The following is a 23,378-nucleotide window of genomic DNA, read 5'->3' as shown; positions in this document are numbered from 1 at the left end:
TTTTCCACATGTCTATTGTACACAGGAGCCTTGACAAATCACTGACAAACTATTCTTTACCTCACTTTTACATGTATATATTTGCAGCACAACATATGATCAGATGTGGAAATTATAGATGATTTAATTGGGGGCTGCTGATACCAATTGTATCATTTCAGTTACTATGATTGAAACTTGGTCCTTTCAAGTTCCACTGATATAACCGACCATATTCTCCACTTTATTTTCTAAATAACTTTAAAAGGTTTGAAAATCAGAGTCCCTCAATATTTATTTCAAGTTAAAACTTCACACTATTTGCTGCAAATGCCTTAAACTACATTTCTGGTATTGATACTGTTTAAAGACTTATTTTTGAGAATGTTTGCTTCCTCTTCTATCTATTGAATAGCATTCTGTTACATTTCTAATGCAAACAAAACATTTGTTTCACTATTGAAATTAAATATTTATGCTCCCAGTTCTTCCAACAAAAATAAAATTTTAGCTAAACTATCAGGGTGATACTCAGCTTTTTCTAGAACTTAGAAAACAACTGTGTTAATACAGTCGCTAGTGGAATAGAACATGGTGTAATTATCAATGCAAAAACCACATTTCTGCCTGATGAGGAAGGGAATATTTTCAATGAACCAGGATAGTTGGATCTGGGATGCAGCCATGACTAGTTTCTGCAGTGACAACCTCAGACTGAGGTGATAGATATTCCAAAACAATCATCTGTGTAAAGAGTGACTTCAACTGATGGAGATTTTCTCCTGACTTCCATTGACATCAATTTATCAATGGCCTTTGATGCAACACTCAGTCTGTAATTGCCTTGATATTGAGGGTGATCACCCCTACCTTCCTTTTCAAATTCAACCTCTTGTCCATTTGGACCAAGATACAATGAAGTCAGGAGACTAGCTGATGGAAGTAACTTTGCAATCTTAGCAAGTGAGGGAACAAGATTAAATTACTTAATGACCCCCAATGTTTGAACTAAATTGTACTACATCAATAATATGAAATTGATTTGGATCTTGCGATTGCAGTAATGGTTAACTAAAATTAACCAGCAAGCTCTGATGTACTTGGGCTCAGTTAAAGGAGTTTGAAGCCATCTCTAGCTAAAATTGTCAAAAAAATCAAATATTTAGACTGCCTTGTTGGATGGCATCTCCCTGATTTTGTTTTTTAATGAAAAGATTATTTTGTAGCAATCTCCAGTGCCCAAAAAAGTCCCACAATGGTGGATAGCATCAGATTTTTAAAAAATATATTTAAAAAATATTTTACATGTTGTAACTGTTACATCAATTTATATTTTAACCCCCCCATATGCTATCTAATTTGCTCTGAATTGATGGCTTTGAAGCCATGTTGGCTGATGATATGAAGATAAGTGGAGGGGTGAGTAATGTTGAGGAAGGATGGAGTCTAGATAGGTTGAGAGCATGATAAAAGAAGTGGCAGATGTAATACAGCGGAGGGAAGTGTAGGGTCCTGCATTTTGGTAGAAAGGAATAATGAAGTAGATTATTCTCCAAATGGGGAAAGAATTCAGAAGGTGAAGGTCCAGGTCCAAATGGACTCGGGACTCCCAAGTGCAGGATCCCTGTAGGTTAACTTGCAGGTTGAGTTGGTCGTAAGGAAGGCAAATGCAATGTTAGGATTCATTTCAAGAGGACTAGAATATAAAAGCAAAGATAAAATGCTAAAGTTTTGTGTGGTCAGAATATACCTAATGACAGCTGCTTTTGGCAATGAATTCCACAGAAATTGTTCCTCTTCTTAAGGGATGTCCTTTTATTCTGAGGCTGTGCCTCTCTGGACATGGACTCTTCCACTCCTGGAACTACATTTTCTACATCCACTTTATCCAGACCTTTCAAAATTTGGTCGTTTTCAATGAAATCTTCATCCTGAACTCCAGAGCCATCAAACCCTTCCTATAAAATTAACTCTCATCCTTGGGACCCTCTCCAACACCAGCACATCTTTTCCTGAATATGGGCCCAAAACTGCTTACAATGATGATTCTCTGTAAGAAACCCTTAATTACGTCATCGCTGTGGGCTGCGGGAGTGGAGCAGATATTGCCATTGCCATTGGTTTGTCTAAACTGATAGCCATAGCTTGAGGAATTTATAAAATAGTGTGTAATTATTCCAGTTCATGGAATTGGGTGGGGGGAGGGGTGTGTAGAGAGTAGTAAATTTGGTTGAGACTCCATATTGAGGTTAAAGATGCAAGATCAATTTCTATTGAAGCATTTATTTTCCACAGAAACAACAGATGTTGGTTTTGCTTTCCTGATGAACCACCAGGTTAGTGACAAAATATACCATTTAAAGCACGAGCTATTGTAAATGAGGTAAGAATTATTAAAATACTTATGCTGTTATTAAATATTCAGCTATGCCATTGGATTTCTTTCATCTGATTAAGGATTACTCAATCGAAAGTGGCTTCATGGAAAATGATTTATAAGATAATTGTCGAGTACATTTTCTTAATTGACTGAAAAACATTTGCCAAAAAAAATTCCAACATGTGCATTTTATTCCAATTCATGAATGTATTGCCATCTCATTCCACACTGATACTGTACTAGTACTGTTTACTTTTTTTTATTGATACTGAAGTTTGATCTTGCTCCACCACATATGGAGCCTCTGTTAGAGCCCAATGTGCACCATCTGTTTAGGTTGCTTAACAGGAAATTGCAATATTGAAATAATGTCCTTTTAAAGCCCCAATGTAATTCCCCTATCTTTTTCTGAGAGTGTTAAATTTCACCTTCTCTAATTGATGCCATCTTGTTAAAATGTTTTATTTGTAGTCAAGAAACTCAGCATCAACTTGCTGGAAAGTTGAGGGGTGAATATTTTACCCATGGGCCAGCAGAATACATGTTTCGAGTTTTATTACTGTTCAATCACATAATTGAAACAATTATACTAATTATTCTTATTCCTGATTATCTGCCCCCTTTTGTGAACTAACTCAGTCAAGCCAGAAAATCCACATTAATTCAACAGGTGTAACAAACAAAAATTCACACTCTGGTCATTTTGTTATTCCATCAAATAGTGTAGAAAACTTGATTGGATTTGAAAGGACTGACTCAATATTTTAATTAACATTACAAAAATGTTGCTCCCTGTAAATCATGGAGCTTATAAAAGCAGACTTTTTAAAAATCTTGTAACAATTGTTTGCAAGAGGACTTCAAAAATGGGAAAAGTATATCCAAAATATATCTCTCCCTATTTCACAACTCTTATGTATTGTGAGTAGAATTAATGCCAAATAATTTTGATGTATCAGTGGTATCTGGCATGAACTATCTCAAATATGTTTGTCAGTGCTTAATTGTGCCATAATCATATATGAGAGCTGACAGACTGTTATTTTCTTGTCCAATTACACTATGTAGCTTCCAAAAAAAAAATTAGTGATTCTGCTGGAGCTACTGTAATGACATCAATGTTGCTGGTGTGGATCTGAGGGAGTAGAGACACAGCTGCTTCACAGGCTCTTTCTGCCCAGTCCTGATGCTGATGGCTCCATGCAGATTTTGAATGGCCTGTTAAAGCTGACATTTTTTAAAAATCCTGCAACCACAGAGATCTATGCCCAAGGTAGCAGTGCCTGTGTTGGACAGCATACCGGAAGGGTTTGCAGACTCTGGGGGGATCAGCGAATGGCACCAGAAATGGGGAGAACAACCCCTCCCCCTTGTTGAGAAACAGGATGGGAAATGACCCTACAGTGCGGTAACATGACAGCAGACCATCAAGTGGCTTAACAGCGGAAGAACTCACACAAGCTGTGGGCTGTTGGTGAATTGTGGTTGAGGGGTTCCACGCGGCCTGTGGGCTGCTGGAGACTGGACCATTGGGAACCAGGTATTGGAACTGGGATTTGAGAGGGAGCTGAGGGCAAGGAGGGCTGAAGGTTTCCTGTTTGTATTGGAGGTTTCAAACTGGAGCTTGAATTGTTGATGACTGTATGGCCATGGAGGCTGCAGAAGTGCTGTTGGCAAATCCACAGGTACTGTGTCTTTTAAGGATCTCTTTTTTGCTTCTCTTGCTACTATTGTTGAGAGTGCCAGGCAAAGCTCATGCAACTCTTTATTTGCCTTACAGCAGAAAAAAGTTGAAACATTCAGTAGGCAGAAGGTGTGATAGATAGGAGTTAAAGGGACACTATTACACCTAGGAGACAAGAAGAGGGTAGTTGGGTTGCAGTTAGAAGAGGGAACAAGCAGGCAGAGTAGGACTCTCTGGTGGGGGTCCCCCTGAAAAACAAGTATACTGTTTTAGATACTGTTAAGGGGGATGATCAACTGAGTACATGCCATGGCAATCAGGTCTCTGGCATGGAGTCTGGTGCTGTGGCTAAGAAGGGAAGGGAAAAATGAGGTGAGCTGTAGTGATTGGGGATTCCATAGTTAGGAAGACAGATGAGAGATTGTGAATCCCAGATGGCATGTTGCCTTCCTAGTGCCAGGGACTCCGATAGAGTTCACAACATTCTTAGGTGGGAGGGTAATCAGCCAGATGTTGTGGTCCATGTAGGGACCAATGACATAGGAAGGGTGAGGAGGTCCTGCAAGGAGAGTTCCGGGAGTTAGGTCTAGGTTGAAGAAGAGGACCTCCAGGGTAGTGATCTCAGAATTTTCTTCCCGTGCCTCGTGCTGGAGAGTTTAGAAATAGGAGAATAAGGCAGCTTAACATGTGATTGGGATCATGGTGTAGCAGGGAGGGCTTCAGGTTTCAAGATCACTGGGCTCTGTTCCAAGGAAGCTGATAACTGTACTGATGGTTCAGATTGCATTGGAGCTGGAATGGGATTAATATTCTTGAGGGTAGGTTTATTACTCTTGCCCTGATGGGTTTAAACTAGATTTGCAGGGGAGGGGGAACCAAAATTTTAGAGCAGTTAGTGAGAAAGAGGACTGCATATATAGAAAGAAATCAAAGGTTTGTACATGATAGAATTTTTCTCAGGTGTATTTATTATAATGCAAGAAGTATTATTGGAAAGGCTGACAATCTTAGGGCATGGATTGACACATGGGATTATGATATTATTGCTATTAGTGGGACAGTTGCAGGAGGGGGCAGGACTGGCAGCTTAATGTTCTGGGGTTCCATTGCTTCAGATGTGATAGAGGTGGAGGGATGAAAAGGGGAGAAGTGGCATTGCTAGTCAGGGAAAATAGCTGTGTGAAGTCAGGACAGCCAGGAGGGGTTGTCTACAGAGGCCATATGGGTAGAGTTGAGGAACGACCACACTGATAGGGTTGTATTATAGGCAGCCCAATAGTCAGAGAGAATTGGAGGAACAAATCTGTAGAGAGATAGTAACTGATGCAAGAAGCAGAACATTGTCATAGTAGGAGATTTTAACTTTCCAAATATTGACAGGGATTCCCATACTGGCTTGGAGTTTGTGAAATGTGTTCAGGAAAGTTTTCTAAATCAATATTTAGAGGTACCAACAAGCAAGGATGCAGTACTTGCTCTCCTATTAGGGAACAAGACAGGTCAGGTGATAGATATATGTGTAGGTGAACATTTTGGGTCCAGAGCTCATAATGTCATTAGCTTCAAGTTGATTATGGAAAAGGATAAGTCTGGTCTTCATGATTGGGATTCTAAATTGGAGGAAGGCAAATTTGGTGGAAATGAGAAAGGGTCTAGGAAGAGTGGATTGGGGTATGTTATTTTCTGGCAAAGGTGTGTTAAGGAAGTGGATGGCTTTCAAAGGGCGAAATTTTGAGAGTGCAGAGTTTGCATGTTCCTCTTAGGATTAAAGCCAAAGTTAACAAGGATAGGGAATCATGGTTTTCAAGCATATTGGAGATCTGGTTAAGAAGTGGGAGGTGTATAGCAAGTTTCAGCAGCAAAGAGCTAATGAGATACTTGAAGAGTAAAGAAAATGCAAAAAAAAAAACTCGAAGGAAATCAGGAAGGCAAAAAGATGCAAGATTGCTTTGTCAGATAATATGAAAGTAAACCTGAAGGGTTTCTCCAAGTACATTGAGTAATGGACAAAATTTGGTCCCCAGAGGATCAATTTAATTGCTCAAATGACATGAGCTGCCCCTTCTCGTAACAGTCCTCGATACATCTGATCCCTTTCTGGCACCAGATGTCCAGGATCTTATTACCCATTGTCATAGGAATTAATTTGTTTTGGGTTAGGGGTGTTTTGGGGGTCAGCCCTACTTTTAACCCAATAATCTGGTTTATCTTCAGCCATGTTTGAATTATGTTATTTAATATAGGGCTGTCTATTTTTTGGATTATTGATTTTGTATCCAATTTGCATATAATTTCTCCTGCTATCTTCTCGCCTACTGAATGTAGACCAATTTGTGCACAGCAGGATATACCGTCCCTCTCAATAAATATCGATTGGGCTGCCCAATAGTATTTTTTGAAATCCGGGAGCCTCATTCCTCCCAGACTATAATCCCAAGTCAATTTCTCCATGGAGACTCTAGCTACCTTATTCCTCCAAAGAAACTGTCTGAAACATCCACTAAGTGTCTTAAAGAAACTCTGTGATAATGACATAGGCAAAGATTGAAAAAGATATTGTAGCCTTGGTATCAGGTTCATTTTAATGAGTCAGCCCTGCCCATCAACATTATAGGCAGGTTTGTCCATCTGTGTAGGTCCTCCTCAATCTTTCCAAGCAGGGGGAGATAAATCAGTTTATATAAATTTTGTAGGTTTTTGCCACCCTGACCCCAAATACTTAATCCCCTTTAGTGGCCACTTAAACTTACTTTCTCATTGATATTGCTCATAATCTCCATTTGTTAGTGGCATTATTTCACTCATCATAATTGATGATGTATCCTGAGATTTTACTATATTCCTCCAGTATAGTCTGTAACTTGGTCAATGACCCTACTGGTCTGTCAAATATATCAATGCATTTTTTTGCAAATAAATTAAATTTGTGTACTTCCTGGCCCATCCTTTGATGCCTGTATCCCAGCGAATTGCTTCTGCTAACGATTCAATAGCTAATATGAATAGAGCAGGGTATAGCAGACAACCCTTTCTCCTAGATCTGGTCAGTGGGAAGGCTGGAGACAACTGACCAATAGTAACAACTTTGGCTCTGGGTTTATGGTATAACACCTTTTTTTAAAAACTTTATTTAAAATTTTATGACATGAATAAAATAAAAATTACATTTAAAGAAATAATAAAAAATAAGATAATAAAAATTAGAATACTACATCATTAAGCTACACAAATTAACCCCCCCAATAATTATAACACAACATTAATTATCTAATTTAAAATTAGTCCAACCCTCCCCCCAAAATAAAGTGAAGAATTAATTAACAATGTTGTAAATAAAATAAAAAAAACCCACTTAGAAAAAAAAACTTAACAACAAAAAAATTACTAACAAAAAAAATATCAATACTAAAATAATACCCTTAAACATATATTTAAATCAAACATAATACATGTATTTAACAAATGAAATCCACTTTAAAACTAAGTTCAAATATTAAAATCATATATCAACCACATATCTGTTATACAAAAAAATCATAATTAATAATACATAAATACAGAATTTCCATTAATACCAAGTTTCCTTTATAATTCATCGAGAGAACAAAAACATCCCTTAGAAAAACAATCAGATAAACTTTTTATTCCCTTCCCCTCCCCTTATATAAAAAAGAAAAAAAAGTTCAAACTCTTATAAAATTCTCCATATTCTTCATTTATAACATCTTCAAAATTCTCTATCGAAATTAACTTAATTTTATTAAACTCTTCTCCCTCAATGTATTTGTACTTAATTTTCTTCTTTCTCTTCTTATCACCTTTCCCCTCATCTTCCTCCATCTAATTCAACATCCTCAATTTTTGACTTATTATCTTCTGTGACATCATCCTCTTAAAAAAGAAAGAAAAAAGAGAAAAAATCCCCCCCAAAAAGAGAAAAAAAAGGAGAAAAAAAACCTAATTCCCTCTCAATTACAATCAGAAAACAAAGAGTTAAAAAAAATTATTTATTTAAAAAAAAAAAATAAAAAAAAACCTTCACTTCTTAACCCCAAAATTAAAAAGAAAAAAAAACAGGTCGGAGGTCACAACTACCTCCTCCTGTTTAAACCCGCAAAGCGGTAACTCCCCCAAAATATTGGGTGTGAGATAACTCACAGGTAGCTGATGACTTCTGGAAACTAGTGCCCACCCAGTTCCCTCTCCCAACTCCCATTTCATTAAACTATCATTATTTAAACTATTTAAACTCTTTTCAAAAAAAAAGATAAAAGATTTATTTTTTTAAATCAATGTTACCACTTCGATCACCATTGCTTCCATTTCTTTTAAAAATCTGGATCCTACCTTACATCTCTACTCTCTTTGGAGACCTTGAAGGACTACATCATTCCTGAAACTGCATGATTGGTAGAGACTGAGCAAAGTCCATAACCTCTTTAGGATTGTCAAAGAATTTTGGCTAATTTCCATCCTAAAAAGTCTTCAGTACCGCAGAATACCTGAATGTTGCCCTATGTCTTTTTTTCCACATCCGTTCTTTCACAGAATTAAATTCGCGTCGTAATAGCATAGTATTAAATCTCCATCTTGAAGCTTTCTGAACATCTTGTGAACTCAAATATTCTAATAATAATAATGAATGATCCGAAACCAATCTAGTCTTATACTCCACAGATGTAACCCTATCCTGCAAATGTGCTGATATTAAAAAATAATCAATTCTAGAAAAAGAATTATGTCGCGAGGAATAAAAAGAAAAATCTTTCTCTGTAGGATTAACTCTTCGCCAAATATCAATTAAATTCAAATCTGCCATCATATTAATCACTTGGATTACCATCATAGACTTCTTAATTATTCTTGAGTACTTATCCAATAAAGGCTCCAACACCACATTCAAATCTCCCCCAACATCACATTAGAGTTCGACTGTCCAAGTAATAAAGACATATCCACAACAAAAGCTGTATCCTCAACATTAGGAGCATAAACATCAAGCAAAGTCCATGCCTCATTAAAGATTGTATAATTTTAATAATCTTCCACCATTTTTCTCTTCATTCTGTAACTAAAATGGAAGATTCTTATGTACCAAAATTGCCACACCTTTTGCCTTAGAATTAAACAAAGAATAAAAAACGTGCCCAACCCATTCACGTTTGAGTTTCAAATGTTCCTTATCTATTAAATGAGTTTCCTTTGCCATTGCGACCACCGTTTCTTCCATTTCTTCCAGAAATCAAATTCCCTTCTTGCAGCTCTGCCCTCTTTGGAGACCGTGGAGGACTACGTCGTTTGTTCCTGGAATTGCGTAATTGGTAAAGACTGAGTAAAATCCATAGCTTCTTTAGGATTATCAAAGAACTTTGGTTGATATCCATCCTGAAAAATCTTCAGTACCGCAGGGTATCTAAATGTTGCCTTATATCCTTTTTTCCACAATAATTCTTTCACAGAATTAAATTCACGTCGTTGAAACATAATTTCCTGACTCAAATCCGGATAGAAGAAAACACGATTACTCTGAACCATCAAAGGAGATTTGTTTTGCTGTGCATTTCTAATAGCCATACGTAAAATAGTCTCTCTATCACAGTAATTTAAACAGCGAACCAGAACAGGTCTTGGATTCTGTCCTGAAAAAGGTCTCCTTCTCAAAGCTCTATGAGCCCGTTCCAATATTAAACCTTCAGAAAACTTATCTTGTCCCAACACTTGTGGAATCCATTCAGTGAAAAATTTTCTTGGATCTGGCCCTTCTATGCCTTCTGGCAAGCCGACAATTTTCACGTTATTCCGTCTGGACTTGTTCTCCAAATAATCAACCTTTTTTGCTAAATTTTTATTCTGAATCTGTAACGTTTCAATTGTTTTATTCACATCTTGCAATTGATCTTGTACATCAGATAATCCTTGATCACACATCTCAAGTCTTTCAATAGTTTCAACTTTAAAAGCTCCATAATCAGCCATCTGTCGAGTATTGACATCCACCAATGCATTAATCTTAGAAGTAAGATTATTCATAGAATCACCTAAATGCATCATTGAAGAAAATATCTTATGTTCAAGACTCTTGAAAAGTATATCAACATCAGTAGATCCAGACATGGTGGGATTCTGCTGTTCTTGTGGAATCAGAGGACCTTCTATCCCTTCTTTTAATTTAGTAGCTTTTCTTGCAGTTTGACTCCGTGTAAGAGCCCCTGCCACAGACCCCCCAGAAGTATCAGAAGGCTGATGATCAGGGTTATCTTTGATCCAAACCTCCTTTAAAAGCTTCGTTACGTCAGTATCTGGAAGAGTTGTTATAACTGGTGGTATAGCAGTCAAATAACAACTCTTTAACTCTCCAACTGGTGGCGCCCCAGCTAATTCAGCAGTCAAAGTCTCAGTAGACGTTGTTTGCAATACTGGCATCCGGCCAGCCCTTTGTTCTAAAGGCAGCTGAAAACAACCTTCAGAAAGACTTACGGAATCAGAACGGAGCTCCAAGGCCGAATTCTTCGCTTGTTTTCCTGGATCCATTTCACGCTGAGTCGTGGCTTTTTGTAAACAAGCAGGCTCAGATAATTTCATAATATAATTTTTTAACAATCTGTTGATGTTTCCTTTTACTTTTTTTTAACAAATGTACCATTAGGTATTAATTCAACACCTCATACTATTTATAAACTTTTTAAAAAAGTTTTAACGGGCACTTAAAGACAAAACAATAAGTTAGAGTCAGGAGAGGACTGGAAGGCACGTCTGTTCCTTACACCATCTTGCCACGCCCCCCATGGTAGAACACCTTGACCCAATTTATGAATGATTGTCCCAACCCAAATTTTTCCTGCACTTTAACCAAGAAATCCCACTCCAGTCTATCAAAAGCTTTTTCTGCTTCTAGTGTCAAGGCTACACTTCGGTGCATATATTAAGTAGCTTACTTATATTATCTACCGATTGTCTTTTCTGCATGAACCCCACCTAATCTAGATTTATTAACTTTGGTAAATACTGAGCCAATCTGTTTGCCAGAGCTTTGACTATTATTTTATAATCTGCATTCAGAAGTGAGATAGGTCTACAGAAAAACAGCTTTAGTGGATACTTGTCTTTTTTAGGAATTATTATAATTATTGCCATTGAAAAAGACACCAGGAAGATACAACAAAAATAAGAGAATTGGCGGACAAAAAATTAAAATACGAAATACGAAAGGTTGTGAAGAACATAATGAAGACAAAGCAGAAGTATTATGAGCTAGGAGAAAAAAAAAACGGACAAAATACTAGCTTGGCAGCTTAAAACAGAACAAACTAAAAGAACGGTATTGGCATCAAGGAAAAAGGACAAACAAATTACATATAACCCAACAGAGATCAATGAAAACTTCAAGGAATTCTACGAGCAATTATATTGAACTGAGAATGAAGGGAAAGAAGACAAAATAGATGAGTTTCTAGCTAAAATTGAACTACTGAAATTGCAAGAAGAGGAGCAAAGCAAATTGATAAAATCATTTGAAATAGAGGAAATACAGGATATATTTGAAAAATTACCGAACAATAAAATGCCAGGAGAGGATGGACTCCCAATAGAATTTTATAAAACAATTAAAGACTTATTAATTCCTCCTCTCCTGGAAGTAATTAACCAGATTGAGGAAACACAAAACATGCCAGATTCATGCAAAACAGCAATAATTACAGTAATACCAAAGACGGGGAATGATCCACTAACACCAGCATCGTATAGACCAATATCTCTACTCAACTTAGATTATAAAATAATAGCTAAACTATTAGCAAACAAATTGGCCAACTGTGTACCAAAAATAGTAAAACTAGATCAAACTGGATTTATTAGGAAAAGACGAACAACGGACAATATCTGTAAGTTCATTAATTTAATCCATGCAGTACAAGGAAACAATACGCCAACAGTGGCGTTTGCCTTAGACGTAGAGAAAGCCTTTGACAGAGTAGAATGGAATTATTTATTCAAAGTACTACAGAGGTTCAACCTACCAGATAAATATATTAATTGGATTAAAGCATTATACAAGGGACCATTGGCGAGAGTGACAGTAAATGGATATATATCAAACCAATTTAAATTAAGCAGGTCAACTAGGCAGGGATGTCCACTATCTCCCTCACTCTTCGCGTTAGCTATAGACCCCTTGACAGAACTGATAAGAACAGAAAGTAAAATAAGAGGGATAAAAATAAAAGAGAAGGAATATAAAATCAGTCTATTTGCAGATGATGTCATAGTATACTTAACAGAACCAGAATTATCAATAAAAGAATTACATAAGAAATTGAAGGAATATGGAGAAGTATCAGGGTACAAGATCAATACAAATAAAAGTGAAGCGATGCCAATGAATAAAGTTTAAGAAATAATCACCATTTAAATGGCAAACACAAGCAATCCGATACCTAGGTATTCAACTAGATAATAACCTAGGCCATCTATACAAATTAAATTATCAGCCATTAATGAAGAAATTACAAGATGACTTAAAACATTGGAAAGATTTACTACTAACACTGATAGGAAGGGTAAATTGCATTAAAATGAATATCTTCCAATATCTTCCCAAGGATACAATACCTATTTCAATTGTTACCAATTCACCTAACAGAGAAATTCTTCAAGGAGTTAAAGAAAATAATAAGGAAATTCTTATGGAAAGGGGAAAAACATAGGACAGCGCTAGATAAATTAACAGAATGGTACAAACAAGGTACCAGCTACCAAACTTTAAAAATTATTATAGAGCAGCACAATTAAGGTGTCTATAGATTTTTATCAAACAAGGGAAAAACCAGATTGCACCAGATTAGAGCTAGATAAAATAGGGTAGAAGGTACCAGAACATATACTATACAAGTGGGATGAAAAGCTGGTGCAACATAGGAATTCACCAGTTGTGCACCATCTGCTCAACATTTGAAAGAAGATTCACGTAGAAAGGAAAAAAAAACAAATTACCAACTACCAAAATTAATATTGACGCAAAATCAACTAATCCCTTTCACAAAAGATAACCTTTCCTTTAGAAAATGGGAGAGAAAAGGGGTCAAAAGAATAGAAAATTGTTTTTTGGAAATAATTTATTATCTTTTGAACAAATGAAGGACAAATATGGTATAACTCATGGTACAATGTTTGTATGCCACCAACTGAAAACCTACTTGAAGGACAAATTGGGAAGCAGGCTGAGGTTACCAGAAGGAAACAGTTTTGAATATGTGATTACAGATACAATGATAATTAAAAGATTTAAAACAAACATGAACATCAAATTGCAAGAGAAAGAGAACGATGAAATAAGCTGTAAACCCAAACAAAAGTGGGAACAAGGTCTAAACATAAAGATAAAGAATGAAACATGGGAAAAGTTATGCTCCGGAACTATGAGAAATACAATAAACACGAGGTTATGCATGATACAATATAATTGGTTACACAGGCTATACACCACGCCCCAAAAGTTAAATAAATGGGACCCAACATTATCAGATAGATGTTTTCGCTGTAAGAAGGAAACGGAACAACAGTAAATGCAATTTGGGCATGTGAGAAAGTGGAAAAGTTTTGGGAAGATCTAGATCGGGTATTAAACAAAATCACAAAAAATAACATATCAAAAAATCCAGAGATCTTTCTTCTAAGTAATATAAGAAGTAAAGAACTTGGCCTCGATTTGGATGAAACACAAAAAAGATTTATTATGATAGCCTTAGCTGTAGCAAAAAAATGTATAATGTCAACCTAGAAATCAGAAGATAGCCTGAGAATACAGCAATGGTACAGAGAAATGAATAAATGGATTCCATTGGAAAATATAACATATAATTTAAGAAATAACATCACAGTATTCGAAAAAATTTGGAACCGTACATGGAACACAACAGAGAGGTCCTACCGTGGACCTCCACCACCTAAAATGACAGAATGAGGAGACGAAATGAACTGACCCAGTGTGTAAAAGTAGATGACACAATTTTCTTGTTTATTTTCATTGTGTGATGACATTGTTTAATGGGTTTAATGTATTGTATATGTTGAACATTTAGTGGGTGAGGAGGGAGTGGGAAGGAGGGAGGGAGGGAAGGTAGGGGGAGAAAAAGGGGAGAAAATGACACTGTATATTCAAGCGGGAAATGTTTATGTATATTTTGGTCAATATGGTTCATAGTGTGAAAAATTTAAAAAAAATTTAAAAAAAAGAAAAAGACTGCAGGATAGTACGCATCCCAGCTGCCTGTTCCACCATGTCCATAAACGGTGGTATGAACAGGTCCTTGACTGTAAAACTCTGGAGGGAAACCATCCTTCCCCAGAGACCTGTTAGTTTGCAGCGAGCTCAATGTTTTTATGATTTCTTCCTTTGAGGAGTATCTAATTCTTCCCGTTCCTTGGGCTCTAAATTTGAAAATTCTAAATTTGCAAGAAAATCCTCCATTTTTCAATATCAGCCATTGACTCAGATTTATATAATTGGATATAAAACTGCCTAAATACTTCATTTATTTATTTTGGGTTGTAAGAAATTCTGTCTGCTTCTTTTTGGATTACATTAATTGTCTTTCCAATTTCCTCTGCCCTTAACTGCCAAGACAATACCTTATGGGCTCTTTTCCCCCAGCTCATACCTTTATTTAGATCTTAATATCACTTTTTCCATCTTGTATGTTTGCATAGTGTTGTACTTGAGCTTTTTATTTATTAATGTTCTATATTTTTCCTCAGAGCCTGAATTTTGGTTGTCCTTTTCCAATTACCTCTTGTTCCAATTCATTGACCTCCCTCACGTATTTTTAAAAAAATGCCTTTAGTATATCCAATTATTTTACCTCTCAAATAGGGTTTTAATGTATCCCATATCAGAAATTTGTTGGCAGTAGAGGTACAGTATGTCTTGCAAAATATTTCTATTTGAGTTCTAATATAACTAGAAAACTTTTTTTTTTCAATAGCAATGGGTTAAGGTGCCACCTGTACACCATAGCTTGTTTGTCTGGTATGACAATAGTTAAAGACAAATGATCTGAAAATAGCTTTACTATTTTCTCAGTTTATACAATTCTGCCCTCTAGCTCAGCCAAGGCTAAAACAATTCAATTCTGGTATAAGAATCATGTTGTTTGAGGAAGGAGGAATCCCTTTCCCTCGGATACCATCAACTTCAAGCATCCACCAGATTTAACTCTTTCATGAGGATGAGTTGTTTTTGCCGCCCTGACTTGTATCACTTTCTTCGCTGATCTATCCAGGCAAAAATTTAAATCCCACTCCAATTAAGACATTTTCCCATCCTTCTGCCAAATGTAAAAAGACATTTTGTATAAATTTTTTATTATCAAAATTGGAGGCGTATATATTCATTAGTGTCCAGGGTTCCGAATATATTTGACAATTTTTGTATTATTTCTTTTACTTAGATTTTCAAGTATGTCTAGTTTTTCCCCATATTTTTTTTCTTTCTCTATTACTCAGGCATCCCTGTCACTTCCAATCTTTCCATATTATTTATAAGGTCTTCCACCCTTTCTTCTACCATAGTCACCCTCCCTGACAATTCTCCCACAGCTTTCCTGACTTCTCCCATTTCCAATGATAAGTCTTTTAAGACTTTCTTTATTCTACTTTCTGAAGCCTGCACCAGTCTCCATCATTTCTTTAAGGCCCTTCATGAAAGGCTCCCATCCCTCTCTTTCTTTCTGTCCTGTTTTTCTTCTCTCTGACAAGTGGTGCAAGGCCATCTGCTTCCTGTGCTGCTGCTTCCCAACGCCCCACCACTGGCCTGGAGTTGTCTGCATTGCCGCTGCGTCATTGCCTTTGTTCATGGGATCCACCCCATTTTGCAGGTAGGGTTGCTTTTGTGGTGTTGCCTGTACATTTTCTCTGCTCCGTTTGGTCTTTCGGCACAGAGTCGATGTCGGCCATGCCTCCCTTCACCCTTCCGTCACTCCCGGAACCGATGCCGCCTTCAGTCTTACTTTCCCTCCGCTCTCGGGGCTCACCTTGAAGCGCAGGCATCGTCTCTTCTGTGGCAGTACCTGCGCTCTTTTCTGGGACCATCAGTGCGCATAACCCGGCATCTTGGAGATCTCAGGTGGGTGATCTAGGTGGGCCACCCGCTTGCAGGGTGGGTTGTGACTCTGTCCTTTGCTTCTGCTCCCCCTCCCCCCCCCATCGAATACCTCAGACAGGGTCCGCTGTCTTTACTGCCATGAGGCTGCTGTTCTTGATCATCGTGGGGCACTAAAGTCAGGATTTCTTTTAAGGTAATCTTCTTGTCCTTTTCCCCCTATTGCTTTAATGTTTGTTTGTTCTGGTACTTTTTTTTTCCCACTTTTGAAATCTTTTCTGGCCATTTTTTTTCCTTGGATTCACTGTTTTCCTTGGAGCTCCAGTTGTTTTGCTCCTACTCCCTCCTCAACATCATGTGACTCCCCTTGAAAGACTAATTACTTAAATGATGACAGTTTGACATTCCTCCATCACGTTTTTGTGAGGATGGGTTGAATGCTCAGATTCTAACTCTTCTGCGAGTAATTCTAAAATTATGAAAACATTTAACTTTACAGTGCGAAGTGGAACTTCAAGTTGTATTTTCACAGTACTAAAATGAAAAAAATAGCATGTATTTAAATTCAATTTAATTCCTCAAAATATAAAACTAGTGTTAAAAATGAAGAAATACACAAACATTTGACAATGCAGGTGATGTTTTGGGATCACTGATGGTCAGGTTTACAATGTCCAATTTATTTACCACTTTCACCAAATTCAACAGATTCAGGTGTTGGCCACCAGGAGAAGTAACATCCCACAAAAGAAGTTACCAGTTATACTCTGGTTGTACTTTTGGCTTTTATTTAGTTGGTTCATCTGATCTCAGGTAGATGTACCAGGATTGGTTGGTGATTCAGGTGTGTTCCAAATGAAAAGCAGTTCCCTCCTCCACCTATGACCAGCAATTGGCGCTCCTTTGCTAACAGTACACTACTGTGATTGTGCAGCATTAGTGGCCATTTCACTGGATTCTGCAAGCACAGATGAAATGATTAGTACATCTGAACATTAGTGCCAAAATAGTCTTGCATCTCCTGGCTTCAGAAGAAGACTGCTACTGCAGCCAGTGGACTGAAGCACATCAATACCTCTACTTTCTAAGACTTTGAGGTTTTATTAATCAAACTTCTATCAGTGCACTTGTAAAGTATACTGACTGGTTGCATCTTAGCCTAGTTTGGGAATTTGACTACCCAAAAATGCAGAAGACTCCAGAAGGTAACAAACATAGCCATCACAGGTTCCAACCTTCCACCATTGAAGGCATCAATGTGAAGCACTGCCTCAAGAAGACAGCTAGCATCATAAAGAACCCCATCACCCTGGTCACAACCTCTTCACTGCTACTTCCAGGTAGTAGGGACAGGAATCTAAGGACCAGCCCCTCTAGGTTCAAGAACAGTTTCTTTCCACTAGTTATCAGGCCCTTGTTATATTAATCATGGACTGCCCTGACACCACAAAAGGATTATCTGCACCACTGCTGAATCACATTTTTTTGCTTTAGGATAACTGTGAATATTTATTATGTAGCTTTTAGCATTTATATTATCGTTTAACTCAATTAAGTATACTATTGTAATTGCTTTTTAGATGTTTTGGTAGTTTTTAAAAAAAAAGTACCTGTTCAGCGGCAGCAAATAAGAATTTTGGTGCATATAGACTTTGTAGGATGTAAATGATAAACTCATCATCATTTAATGTAATTCCTTTTGATGCTGTTCTAACTTGTGCATTGAGTAATGTCACATGCACAATTGTAATTAAAAACTCAAAGCCAGCATTTGCTCATCATTCGGCTAACACATTTCAATGGCAAGAATTGCCTTTTTTGTTTATTTGCTCAGTATTAATTTAATTTAGAATTCATCATGTTCAAAAGAGAGTTAGATAAGACTCTTGTGGGTAATGGAGTTAAGGGTTATGGGGATAAGGCTGGAAAGGGGTACTGATGGTAATGATCAGCCATGATCTAAAATGGCGGTGATGGCCCGACGGGCCAAATGGCCTACTCCAGCTCCTATTGTCTATTGTCTATCATTAGGGCACTCTGGATGCCTGTCAGGACATTGCCTTTTAGAACATTTTCTGACAAACGAGTCATTTTTGTCTGAATGGTTGGACCTACCACTTTGGGTGGCACAGGTGGCGCAGCAGTTGGTGCAATGCTTTTCCAGTGCCAGCAATTGGGATCGGGGTTCAAATCCCACATTGCCTAAAGAGTTTGTACATTCTCCCCATGTCTGTGTGGGTTTTCCCTGGGGGCTCCAGTCTCCTCCCACCTTTCAAAACATAGCAGGGGTGTCGATTAATTGGGTGTAAATTGGGCGGCACAGACTCGTGGGCTGAAATGGCCTGTTACCGAGCTGTATGTCTGAATAAATTTGGCTCTTGTGGCATACATCTTATTTTTAACCTCTGACTCCTTTCCAATTTCCTGCCCCTCTGATTCATTTCTCCAGAGCTTCATCTTTCTTTTCCCTTGGGGCTTCCAATCTGCATACTGACAAACTAATGCTTCAGTTTTAAAGCACTCACAGTAATATTACAAAAATTAATCATTTTATTATGGTAACAAACAAATTGTCACTTTTTAATTTGCTCATCAGTTTTTTTTTGGTTGCTTATCTGTCAAGCTAAAATAGTACTTGGTGAATACTGGCAAATGAGGGTGGTTTAAACTTTCATGAAAATTATAAGAGTGCTATGAAGATAAAATAATACAGAATACTAAGTCAAAATGCTGACAGTTTCTGTTTGCATTCATTTTGTGAGAAGCAAGTTGATCAAAAATTTTAACTATAATAAAATTGGTTTGTTCTTCGAATGCAGAATACTTGCTTTCTTTCCCTATGATGTTATTCTGAATCAGGTTTAATATATAGCCACATTCCTTTTTACTGTCACTGATACTTTTCACCAGCAAAAATAAAAAACCATTTTGGCAACACACAATTCATTATAAATCATGGGAAAATAATCCTTGTCCTTTCGACTCTCCAGATTCAAGCTACCCAGGAATAAGGTTACCTACAATGTGCAACAAATTAAGAGTATGACTGGTTTATACTCAGCAAGAGTATAAACAATTCACACTCAAATTGGCCTTTTCAGTTAATTTGAGACAAGAAAAACAAACAGATCAATGACGTGACAAAATGTTAAGGAATGAGCTTTGGTCAATTGCATGCCTCGAGCCATGACTTTGATTGTCGAAAAGGACTAAAATAAGTAAAACTACTGGAGGGACAAATTCCTGAGACAAATAGCAACACTGCTGGATCTGCTGCAGATCCGGTGGGCGGGGGGGGGATACAGTGTTCCTCCGCAGGGTCGAACTGTCCAGTCCTAATGCCAGTGACTCCGTCCAGGCTTTAAATGGACTGTTAAATGAGTCGATAGTGTTTTTAATTAAAATCCTGCAACTGTGAGGTCTGTGCCCAAGATGGTGGTATCTCTACTGGCAGTAGCCTCGAGGGGTTGCAGACTCCAAGGGAACAGTGGATCGTCACAGGGCACCAGATATGGGGGAACACCCCCATTTCAAAAGGAGTGCAGTGACCATGGCAGTGGACCAGTGAGGGACTCGGCGGCAGAAAACTGGCTCATGGGAACCAGGTATCAGAACAGGGATTCAAGAAGGTGCTAAGGGCAAGAAGGGCTCCTGAAGGGCCTCCGGCACTGATCGTAAGGGAGGTTTGGATCTCGGATGGAACAGGGTTCTGTTTGGCTGCAGAGGTTGTGGGAATGCTGGAGGTGAATCCATGGATACTCAGTAACTCTGAAGGGACTCTATTTTTGCTTTTCTGTCTTATAGCAAGGGGCATCGGGCAATACTAATGGCAACTTTTTTACTGCCTTACAGCGGACTAAAGGAAATTTTGTGTTATATTACATTTTCTGTTTTATTACATGACAATAAAATAATCTTAAATCTTGAAATGCATGGGTGTTTTGTTGTGATAGATAATATTCTGCTCTCATATTGAATACTTGCCATGTCAATGTAGCAGTCAAAACTCTGTCCTGTTTTTAAGTCAATAAGAGTTACTTCAGGGATTGGGTCAGAGTGGATCAACACTCCTCCAAGTAAAATAAGTTTATCATCAAGAACATGTGCTGTGTGCGAGTACCTGAAAAATAAATGTCAACAAATAACTTGTAGGTTATTTTAACCTCATCACTCTTCAACTACTCTTGTCCCTGATGCCCCATCAAAACTGGAAATTCCTTTTTTAAACTTGCAGGTTGAAGTTAAAAATGTCTTAATTCTAACCCATGAAATTCTAATTCATGCCTGAGCAGGGAAACTAATTTGGACATCCCTACAGAATCATAATAGCATAAAAGAAGTAAAACACAAATGTCTGCAGACAATGTAGTGAAGGGCTCAAGCCTGAAACATTGGTTATGTATCTTCATCTTGCTACACTGTTTGACCAGCTCAGTTTCTCCAGCATTGTGTTTTTAATCATAAAATTTAAGAAGTGAATTTCCATCTTTCTAGGTGAGGAGGAGCAGGACTGCCCTGCCCACAATGTCACTGGGAAGTTCCAAGCTGGTTAAGATTCAAGTTTTATAAAGCCAGCATCCACTTCCTGGCCACTTGTATCAGTTCTCGACAGCAAGTGGATTGGTAGGATGAGTACAAACTCCAAGTTAAAATTGTGCAATTTTCTTATTCGCCCTCAAATCAAAAATCCCAAAAGGTTAAAATCAGGTCCCTGTGCGCCCATGTAAACTCTCCGCTTTGCTCTGCAGGAGATTATTTAACGAAAGGAATCTTATTATTCTGTCTGAAGTTTATAAACCTTATGACAATCTACTATTTCCCATACTAACTATATTATCTTGTATCACTGAAGCATATTGTACTAAATACTAACTTTAGATGGATGAACCTACCTTCACTTGAGGATATGTGAAGTTTGAGAGAGCAAGAGGAAAAAAATAATTTATTATTAGTTATTAAAAGGATTCCTACTTTACCGTGGAATAACAGAAGAAATCATTTCTATTCTTTCCCAAACAAAACCATACAAAGTTGGTCGCAGATGGAAAATAGATCCCAAAGGGACTTGTGCTATTCCCAATCCTCCAGTAATCAGAGCACCACCTTTCCATGTACAAGCACAGTGTGAATGACGGCTTTCTGGAGAGGGGCCATCCACTGGAATCTGCAAAGTACATGTATTAGATTTACTTCATGATTTTGAAAAATAAGTGATTTCAAATTATAACTTCTTCCAGCAGATTCTAAAGTTCTAATTGAGGGCATGTGAAATATACAATATAGCATACCAATATAGGTATTTCATTACCTTTTTTTTAAGGCTTCTTTACAACATGTTATCTAGCCAACAATATTACCCCAGCATTTCTTATTGAAGATTAATGACATATTAACAACTTACTAATCACCAAGGATTTATCCCATTCCTGATTCCTTAATATATTGTCAAATATCTGACCAGTTAATTAACCACATCATGAATATTCTTGCTTTAAGTCAATGGAACCAACTGCCTTGATTTGAGTCAGAAAGATACATCATGCAAACAACCCCTTCAATGCACTGTATCTATATCAGCCATTCATTTACACAATTCCTACATTAAACTCATTTTAATACTTCTCCAACTCCCCCAGATTCTACCATCTACTATCCATTAGGGGCAATTTATAGCAGCCAATTAAACCTCTAATCCAAAGGTCTTTGGGGTGCAGGAGGAAACCGAGTGCCCACAAGAAACCCACATGGTCACAAGGAGATGGGGAGAAGGTGCAAACACAACACAATTCCAGTTTAGTTTGACTTTCAGCCTGCCTATCTTCCTCCTTGAAGAAGGTCTCAGGCCTGAAACTTTGATTATATATCTTTATCTCCTATGGATGCCGCAGGACCTGCTGAGTTCCTCCAGTATTTTTGTGTTTTTACTGCCTATCTTCCATTTGGGTTGATTCATAACTGCTCCTATAAGAAAAGTATTTGATATTACATGTCTCGCTGACCTTGGTCGCAGGAGATTGCATTACCACATGGATCTTTTTAACTTGCTTTTTAATTGGTTTAATAAAAATAAATGTATAGAAATGCTTACTCCTTTTAAATGTGTCCTAATTTTCTCTCTAAAATTGCTTCCTGTTTTAACTTTTCTGTTCAGTTCCTGAATTTTAAATTCATTGATTTTCTACTTGTCACAAGCCGTTACTATTTTAGTCACAAAATCATGATCGTTCTAAGTCAACATATTACTCTTATCATTGTTCAAATCCCGTTACTTGTAATGGTAAAAGCCCAACCTGTTTACAGTGCACTGTATTTCTGAATGTGACTATTCTGTTTGATCAATTTGATTGAATTTTTTAAAGAGGTAACAAAGTGCAACAATGAGGGCAGGGCAGTAGATACCGTTTACATGAACTTTAGTAAGGCCTTTGAGAAGGACCCTCACAGAGAGATTTTCAAATGGTTAGGCCCCTTGAGATCCAGGGATATTTGGCAAAATGGATTTGAAATTAGATTGGCAATAGGAGACAAAGAGTTATGATAAAGGAGGTTTTTTTTTGCAATAGGATTGAGTGCTATTTATAATTTTGCAATGGTGTCCCATAAGGATCAGTTCTGGGACCTTGCTGTTTGGAATATATGTGAATGACGTAGATGTGGGATGCACAATCAGTAAGTTCACAAAGATTGGTGGAGTGGTTGAAAGGTTGTCTTAGTCTGCAGAATGGTAACATTGTGTTAGTGAAATGGGCTGAAAAACAGAAGATGGAATTTGATCCAGATTAATATGGAAGGGTGTCATTTGGGAGAACTAATGCAGTGAAGACATGCATCATGAACTGTAGGATTTTAGGGAGCACTGAGAAACAGGAGCCTTGGAGTACAAGTTCATTGATCACTGAAGGTGGCAATAATGTTACAAAGGCATACGAGATGTTGGCTTTCTTTCATCAACCCAATGAATGCTGAAGAAGGGAGGTTATGCTCCAACTTCATAAAACATTGGTCAGACCTTGGCTGCAGCACTGGAAGCAGGTCTGGTCACCATATTGTGACGGATTTTATCATATTTTATATTATGTATAGATATGTTTTTAGATTGGGGGTTTTTATTGTGGGTCACAAACAAGCACAAACCAGACATTCCAGGCCCAGTGCCTTTGTAAAGACAATGGAAACTGCTTTGCTGAAGGACTTCACAAGTAGATGTTAATTGGACATGCTGTGGAGTAATGAATTAT

At 37.5% G+C, this 23,378-nt stretch overlaps 1 protein-coding gene across 2 annotated transcripts in view; it reads right to left on the bottom strand.

Annotated features, from left to right (window-relative positions):
• Positions 1–16,694: 16,694 nt before the first annotated feature.
• Positions 16,695–23,378, bottom strand: part of lcmt2 (leucine carboxyl methyltransferase 2) — a 43,970-nt gene continuing 37,286 nt past the window's right edge. For both annotated transcript variants that reach the window (XM_069934486.1, XM_069934487.1), the window contains exons 12-14: positions 21,117–21,304; positions 20,125–20,260; positions 16,695–17,098 (exon numbers count right to left, since the gene is read on the bottom strand). In XM_069934486.1, coding sequence (XP_069790587.1) covers positions 16,940–17,098; positions 20,125–20,260; positions 21,117–21,304 — 483 coding nt within the window. In that variant the 3' untranslated portion in view covers positions 16,695–16,939. The remainder of the gene's footprint in view (positions 17,099–20,124; positions 20,261–21,116; positions 21,305–23,378) is intronic.

This window comes from Narcine bancroftii, chromosome 4 (assembly GCF_036971445.1).
Source record: "Narcine bancroftii isolate sNarBan1 chromosome 4, sNarBan1.hap1, whole genome shotgun sequence".
Classification (NCBI taxonomy): domain Eukaryota; kingdom Metazoa; phylum Chordata; class Chondrichthyes; order Torpediniformes; family Narcinidae; genus Narcine; species Narcine bancroftii.
This window is presented reverse-complemented; position numbering and strand designations above follow the sequence as displayed.